Source organism: Alligator sinensis, unplaced genomic scaffold (genome assembly GCF_000455745.1).
Source record: "Alligator sinensis unplaced genomic scaffold, ASM45574v1 scaffold134_1, whole genome shotgun sequence".
In the NCBI taxonomy this organism is placed as follows: domain Eukaryota; kingdom Metazoa; phylum Chordata; order Crocodylia; family Alligatoridae; genus Alligator; species Alligator sinensis.
The window spans coordinates 3,309,268-3,317,999 of NW_005841920.1; the positions used below are offsets into that span (position 1 = coordinate 3,309,268).

An 8,732-nucleotide genomic window follows, 5' to 3' on the forward strand; every position below is an offset into this window, starting at 1 on the left:
TTTTGTATACACTGTTTCAAAGCTGACCTAGAAGGAAGGGGCTGGGATTCTCCCCCTACAGATACAAACTCTGGGAACCAGAGCAAAGCTGGTGTACAGAGAGAGAATGAAGTCAGTCAAAGGAATGGGGGAAAGGGTTTTCAGCTTTTTATTTGATTTCTTCCTTTCCAGCATTTAGTATTCTAGGGGAGAGAGTATGCGTGTGTTTGCATTAATATGAGTAGACAAAATACAAATGCAGATATATATTTTTAATGTGAATGTTCAGGTTTTCCTGCTCCAAGGAGGAGGTAAAGAAGCTACCTTGGGTGTTTGCTAACATATTGAAACATCTGAGGCGGTGACATAATCAGCATGCATGTAATAGCCAAACCAAACTGAGATTTGCATATTCAGTGAATGACTATTTGAAATCACCATACCGTATTTGTACAAATCTTTTACTGATTTGCTGTCTTCCATTTAAAAATATATTCTGGAAATCACACAGTTTACAGAAAAACAACTATATAACAATTGCAGCTAGGACACACAAAACAGAGTGTAAGAAACCGTGTTAAGTGTAAACAAACTTGTACAAAGATGAATCCATTCCTATACAGCATTCCTGTTCTCATGACTTGCAGAGGGATTTTTTTTTCAGTAACACCTAAAAAGCATCATCTACCTTTTAGTAATTTATATTTTTAAGTTTTCTTACCTGCTTGCCTAATTTATTTTTTGCCCTCATCCCCTATAAAGGCTCGACTACCAGTAAAGTGGATGGCACCTGAAAGTATTTTCAACTGTGTTTACACCTTTGAGAGCGATGTCTGGTCGTATGGAATCTTACTTTGGGAACTGTTTTCTTTAGGTAAAGTACTTATTGACCTCATGGATACTGAGCTTTTTTCAACTAGCTTTTATTCTTCATTTTATAATCAAGAATATTAATCGATTGGTATTGATCAGTCACATGTTGTATTGACAGGAAGCAGCCCCTACCCTGGAATGCCCGTGGACTCCAAGTTTTATAAGATGATCAAGGAAGGATACAGAATGTTTAGTCCAGAATGCGCACCAGTTGAAATGTGAGAGAACAACTACCACTGTTAATCCACAAAGCAGTCTTGCAATGCAGGGAACAAAGCTTCCTGATTCAAACTAATGCATCTTATGTTGTGTTTTGGGGTGTTTTTATTTTTTTTAGTTGTTTAAATTTTTTCAACAATTTAAATTAATCTTAATTATATAACGTATACAGCAGAAAGAGATAGCTGTGTTAGTCTGCAGTCAGACAGAAGGCAGGGCAGGGTGGCACCTTTAAAGACTAAATTGGTAGTTAAATTATTCAAATGATTTGATACTGGAGATTATTTTTAAATAGGAAGGATGTTGTGATGCAATTACTCTGTATGTAGAATGTCCATTGCTGTGAAAGAGATTTTTGCCTAAGGACTACTGAAGTATTGAGTGCTTTTCATTCACAACTGAATGTGCTGGTGACACCATTTGTACGGTGACTAATTTTTTATGAATAGTTTTATATAAACCAAGTTAGAAACATAGTTCAGCTGAAATTGCTTGCATCTGACCTCAGTTTTATTATCCACAAATAATAATCGTTTAAATAAAAATGTATTTCTCGTGGAATTGCCCAGTCAATAATATTTCATTAATATACTTACAGGTATGAGATAATGAAGAGTTGCTGGGATGCTGATCCTTTACAGCGACCAACATTTAAGCAAATTGTGCAACTAATTGAGCAGCAGCTATCAGATAATACTAATTGTGTAAGTATGAGCCTCCAGATTGGCTCTCAGTCCATAATAATAAGTTCCTCAAAATCCAGTATGATTTAGTCAAGATTCTGAAAAGATCGGGGGTGGGGAGAGGGAGGGTAATACTCTATTTCCCTTTCTGCATCATAGCGGTACAAAGTTTCTACCTGCATAACTGGCATTTTTGGCACTTATGCACAAGTAGTAGTGTGGGCACAGAAGTGAGCATACAAAAACTAAGCATTCACATCAGCCCACGTACTGGCCTGACAGTTTTGCACATATGTACATAAGTGCATTCTGTACACACATTTATCTCTAATTTATGAAAATATAGCTAGCCAGAAAACCAGGATTTTGTGAGGAGGTGGGTACTCCCATGATTTAGCTACAATAATTGAGTTGTTGGGGCATTTGCCGAAGAAGCTGGAGACCGTGTTTCTTGGCCCCCTTGCCCAGAGGCGTTTGAACCCGCATCTCTCTGACTTCCCAGCAAAGTGCTGTAACCATCACACCTAAGGTTAGGCATCATCAGGACCCTTCTCCAGTGCTCTTTTTGAAGCTGGCCCCCCTGGGAGGGTGCAGCCCATGGTGATGTAAGGCTGTTGCCTTAGAAGGGAGTAGGCCATTACCCCTAATGGAATGGACACTGTGCCGCTCTCCATTCATTTTATCCAATGACTGAAATGCAGGAGCAGTGGCTCAGCCGTAAAACCACTCAGTTACTGGGTTTGAAGGTGGAGGACCTCCTTCTCTGTGGTTTGGTTTTGTTTTGGGGTTTGTTTGTTTTTTGGTTTTTTTTTTTGGGGGGGGCGGAACTTATGCTCAGTTATGCACACATGTAGATAGCCAGTGCGTATCCTTACTGCATGCGCTCAGTCCACACCTGCACACTTACATCCAGAACATAAAGCTAAACCAAAAACAGATAGAAAACTGCCACTTAGATACACTAAGGAGAACCTGATTCTGTCCTTAGCGTCCTTTCAATTTATGCAAGAGGCACTGGTTTCTTAGTGTGATATCTTTTATTGAACCAGCTGTGTATTGGGATAAAGTTAGACAAGCTTTCGAATGCAAGGCATTCTTCCTCAGGCGTCTGATCACAGGAAGCCAGGCATAGTATATCTGTCAAACTTAAGGAAGAATCTTACATTCAAACTTTATCCTAACTACATAGTTGGTCCAATAAAAGAAATCATCCTAAGAAATCCTTGCCTCTTACATGATTTCTGGACCACCTTACATGATTTCTGGACTACAGTATCACTCTTGCACAACATTTAATTTATATGCTTTTGTCTGTAAATTTTGTTTGCTAGGATAACCACATGACTTTCTTATTTTTCTGTCATTCATTTCCAAATGGCACGGTCATATCACCTTCTAAGCATTATGTAGAGGCATAACGTAACATAAATAAAAGTTAAAAGAGTATAGTTTTAATGTTTTGAAAATATGGTGGCTTTGTAGATGTCATAAAATAGAACGTATTCATATCATAAAATACAGAAAAATAGTGCAGCAACCATTAAAACGGAGCTTAATCTTTACTCAGTGAAGCATTTTCAAGACAAAGGTTTCTTGCTTTCTTAGCTTTTCAGACTCTTTGATTTGCTCTTTTCTCTTGTATAGTGTCTGTCATCTTGGAAATTAAGTGTTGCCAGACTGGCATCTTGCTCTGTTTACATCTCTTAGGGCTGTGCCCAGAATACCGTTTTACATGGATAATTGGACAAAAGTAGTTACATAGAAAATAGGGCATTTTAGAAATTTGGCTCTTGCTCTGTGGGAAATGACTTATTAAACTGCACTTAAGGAGCAAGTGACCAGATGTCCCTGAAGCTGGAGTACAAAGCCAAAATGAATTCCTGAAAATTTTAGGTACTTTGTTCTGGTCCAATATAAGTGTTGCCCTAATCATTTAAGAAAAGATGAAACTGCATCTTCCAGTGTCCAGTTGCTTCCTTTAACATTTAGGCAAGCTTCAAGGATTACTGAAACAAAGGCAAGAATGTGAAGAGAAATCTGAATATTTAATGGCAGGGATTTTCAAAGATAACTTCCATTTCATGCTTTTGGTCTTTGTTTAAAAACCTCCTGTCATTTTAATAAGTGAGTTTTGAGGTTCTGAATCATTTTAAACACAAACACTTTCAAATTCTGCTTCAGTATGTTCTTAAATTTTACAAGAAAATATTTCTGCTGGATACCTGTCACCATGGCATGTGGTAAAACAGGAATACTAACGGCAAGGATGTACTCAGATTCTTTGAAGGAAGCAGGTGAAATACTGGCAGGTGGCAGTGAAATTATGATAATACCACTTGTGTTCTACAGGCTTACTCAAACCTTCCAGCAAAACTTGCCAGTCAAGGACATCTTGCAGATCACTCTGTGAGGATTAATTCTGTGGGCAGCAGTTCTTCATCAACTCAGCCCCTCCTGGTACGCGAAGATGCTTGAGATGAAATGGGGCATCTGGAAAGAAAGTGTCCCAGATGGCACAGCTGCTCTTATTTTGAAGTGGAGGAAGACAAGGTTACTTTAATCATTTCTCTTCTTTCCTTACCACTGGATAGTGGAAGTGTTGCTGTAATACTGTACTTTACCACACACCATTGTACATAAACTCAGTTCACCCAGCATGGTTACAGCTATTGTTGTAGCACTGAATGGAGCTGCATGTATTTTGCTATTCTGTGTGTATTTTGCAGAAGGGAACCAAATTAAAAAAAGTCTGAATCCTCAACCTAGGTTTGGAACTAGTCAGTTAGAAGCTAGCTCAACTATTAAACAGTCTTCTAGTTCTGTGCTAGGAAAGCTTATATACATTGTCCAATTAGTATTTTTTTTTTTTTTTTTGGCCAAATTTTAGAAATCAATGCAAATAGTTGCTTGTTAAGCCCCTTTCTGCAACTCCCAGAAATAAAAATGTCACTGGCAGATATTCTTGATTAGAAGTCAAACGAGAAGAGGGTACCTTCTATTCATAGGACAGGATTAAAATGAACACAGAGCTTGTGTAGCTACTGTACCACTAGAGGACTTTGCATTTCTGAACACCTGGAGGAAGGTGATTATTACAGATCCTTCCACCTCCTCCTTGGGGATCCTCCCAGCTCTTGTTTCACATAGTTTTGGTTTTGTTTCATTTCAGGGAAGAAGCTTAATATTAAGGGGTGCAAGCAAATGAGTGTAGAGCTAATATTTGTATCTAAAAGTAGGCACACAAATGTGAATAAGGTCCTCTCTCTGCCAAATCCTAGCAATTTGATCAGGATTCAGAGAAGGCTTTTCGAGTAGATTACATATCATAAGGAGAGGCAGTCATTGTTTCGCCTTATTTGAAAAACAGCTCTCCTTGTTTAGCCTTTCCTACATGGGTGCAACTTTCCCACAGATGGATCTATATACGTACCACAACCTGGGAAGGGCTTTCTTCTCAGTCACTTTGGGCACTTATACACAAGCAGCCTCCAACATGCTGAAATGACATATATTAATAGAGTCTGCTGGAATGTGGTGATTACTGTGCGCCAGCAGACTCCAGTGTCTCACGTATCTGCATCCCTGAGCTGGAAAATGGCAGTGGGGGTGTTTTAAGTAAAGCTCATTCAAGCTTTAGTTAAAGCCCCCTACTGCTATTTTTCAGTGCAGGGATGCTGATACACAAGATGTTCCGGGTTCTTTAATTAGAGCGGCTCTCAGAGCCCCCCACCATAGTCCCAGAGCCCCCCACCATAGTCCCAGAGCATGTGTTTAAATGCCCTTTATCTTTCCGTCTGTCTTATGTGAGGGGAACACTTGGAAGAAGAGAAGTTTGTTAACTGGCAAACACTGGATCTTTGTGTAGCTGCTTCAGCTTTGTTCTGCAGGCATGTGGATATGGGGTCAATGTATATTGCACCTAAAAAAATACTAGCTCTGAGCCTAAGTCTGTGCTTAAGTATCCAAAGGACCCCTCATTTTCCCAGCAGAAATATTGCTAGTTCTTCTCTTTCTGTGTTTTCCTCATGGGCAAATCAGTAAAGAAGCATTTAGGAGACAAAGTACTGGTTAAGTATCTATTTATTTACCATGCACTTAGACACTCTCTTATTTAAACTTAAACTACCAGGTTCTTAGTGGCATTTACATTTATTTTTGTTGTGTAACTAAGTGCCCAAATAGAAGATACTTTTAATATTGACACTGGTAGTACAGCCTATAGGTTATATTGAATGCCACTCATCTTCACTCTTTTTATATAAGCACATGTTTGGATTATACTTAAATTTGTCAATCTTAAAATACTCATTTGCACTGGACTTAAGCTATTGCACCTTTCCAAAGTTAGCCAGTTGTTTGGGGGAGTTCTTATGTATTTTTGTTGTTAAGAATTCTCATTTTAATGCTATGAAAGTTATTTTGTAGTGTGCTGACTTTGAAAGCTACTAGGTGTTATAATTGTAGATGTCTTGGTACTTCATGGGCACTTCGCTGAAAGAGATTTCTTTTTGTTGTGTACTTGAAATTTATATTTTTATAATTTAGGGTCTTTCAAAACTTATTTTGCGGTGGCTTATTGTTCTGAATGGTTTTACACACTTTTTTTGTAAATATGGAAATGTAGCAATAATGTCCTTTTGACTGTTCTCAGTTCTTGGGTCTCAGAAATATTTTTATATGTGTATGTGTGTGTGTGTGTGTGTGTATATATATATATATATATATGTATATATGCAAAAATATCTGTATAAATACGTGTTTGAAAGTTTATGAAACACTTATGGATATGTTGCCCAGTTGTAGAACTGAAGTTCTGAAGACTTCAAATAAAAATGTAAATATGTATTCCAGTGCTACTGATGAGTAATAACTTAAGATGTAATATTTTCTTTACTCATAAATCTTAATAAATTTTGGGTTGGAAAAAAGCCACAGTTTGTCTATGGACAGAGATGAAGATTGAAATTCTGGAATATTTTTGAAAATTTGTATCCTGAAACTGATCATTTGTTGATTCTGTTCTGGACTCTTCTTTATATATGAAAAACAGTATTTGGAAAACTTTATGAATCTTTGCGTACAGGTTGCTTTTGATATCCATGAGAGAGTATATTTTGCTACTAAAATATTTATCCACAGTTTGCATTTCACTGACCTGGGTAAAAACGTGAGCTAAAATGTCAAAATGCTGTCATAAGCATAAAGGATGATGTCAAAAACAGTCCAGTTTAGATGTATGGTTAAGCCCCAATTCAGCAGTGTCCTTATCAGTTGACGGATGCCTTCAACCAGATAAGAGGGTTCTTACTGCAGGTGTACATTTTATCTTTCATGATAATTATATTAACTTCCCTTTCTTGCTTCAGTAAGTGCTTCAATTAAGGTATATCACTTTGATACATTGCTAATCAGTGGGGTTATTAATATCACAGAATAATATGTGGTAAAGTGTCTTCTATAACAAAGCAGGTACTGGTAGAAAATTATTTTACTGGTTTTGAGAAGAAAAACTAAGTTGCAACCATGAATAATTCCAAACACTATCTGGTTTATGGGGGTCATTATAGTTGCAGGGTTAACTGTACATATATGCCCTTTCTGGTGTCTCCAATATAGCCTGTCAGGTGTTGGACATTGTGCCTTTTACTTCTAAGGTGTACTGATGCAGTAGGTCTGACTGAGTATAGACACCTATAGTTCTTCCTTTCAGGAATATGAGAAATGGTATATTGCAACCAGACAACATACCTAAAATCATAGCATTTAATTTAATAGTGGTAACAAAGCATTTAGATCAGTGGTTCTCAGCTGGGTGACTTGAGGCTAAAAATCTAACTAGAATCTAGTGTATGGGGCAGAGCAAGGGAGGAGGAGCCCTTGCTCCACTGTGACCTGCTTTTTCTGTTCTCTCTCCCAGCTCCTGGTCTGTATCTGGGGGGACAAATGTTTCAATTCTAGGGACTCGAAAGCTGGCAACTGGAGCCATATGTACCTATGGCCCTTCCCACGTGCCCCATGAGTATGAGGGCCACAGGAACAGCAAAGCTGAAAAGTGCAGCCCCACAGCTCCCCATTAGGGCTGTGCAAGCCTTTGGGTGGTGATTCGATTTGGAGGAGATTTGGCTCGATTAATTGGCCAAATCTCCGAATCCGAATTGAATGAGGGGGCTAATTAAAAGGTTTGAATCAATTCAAAGCCCTCCGAATCTTTGGAAAAGATTCAGAGAGCTTCAATGATTTGGACAGTCCCCAGTGGCTGCGGCACCCATGCTATATGCAGGGCTCTGCCACAAGCCCCCTGACTCCCCCAGCCCCACCCCCATGGCAGCCCTGCCGGGGCCAGCTCCGGCCCTTTAAGGAAAAAAAACAAAAAAAGAGAAAAGTTCCAGGACTCACCACTCCTGCAGCGGCCTTGGGGCTTTGGGGAGCTGGTGCAGAGCCCCCCACATGGCACAGGGCAGTGGGGATCGCAAAACACGCCCTTCCCCCACCCCTGCCAAGCAGAAACAGTTAGTGCAGGTTTTTTCTCACGGTTTTTTTTTGTTTTTTCTTAAAGGGCCAGAGCCACAGTGGTCAGGGCAGCCATGGGGGGGCTAAGATGGCAGGCGGGCGGGTTGGGGAGCTCATGCAGAGCCCCCCATGCAGCATGAGGCAGTGGAGGGCAGCAGGGATTGCCCCCCTGCCCAGCAGCACCCAGTGAGTTGGGGCTTTTTTTTTTTTCCGAGTGCTAGGAGCTGGTGTGGGCAGGGCAGCCATTGCTGGACTAGGAGAGCGGGTGGGGGATGGGCCTGGCCTGGGTGATTCGAAGATTCAGAGATTTGGCGGCGGCAGCTGAATCGATTTGGGACAGTGATTCAAATCACCTAATTGAATCACTGTCCCCCGAATTGGCCAGCTCCAAAGCAAATACTAGCCACTTTGCACAGGCCTACTGCCCATCCTCCAGCTTGTGCCCAGCACAGTATATTCCTGGGATCA

General features: G+C 39.9%; 1 protein-coding gene across 3 annotated transcripts in view; it reads left to right on the forward strand.

The window, feature by feature from the left end:
* Positions 1-5,254, forward strand: part of KIT (KIT proto-oncogene receptor tyrosine kinase) — a 73,499-nt gene extending 68,245 nt beyond the window's left edge. For all 3 annotated transcript variants that reach the window (XM_014517663.2, XM_006019020.3, XM_006019021.3), the window contains 4 exons: positions 742-853; positions 971-1,070; positions 1,670-1,775; positions 4,104-5,254. In XM_014517663.2, the coding sequence (XP_014373149.1) occupies positions 742-853; positions 971-1,070; positions 1,670-1,775; positions 4,104-4,229 (444 nt within the window). In that variant the 3' untranslated portion in view covers positions 4,230-5,254. The remainder of the gene's footprint in view (positions 1-741; positions 854-970; positions 1,071-1,669; positions 1,776-4,103) is intronic.
* Positions 5,255-8,732: the final 3,478 nt, after the last annotated feature.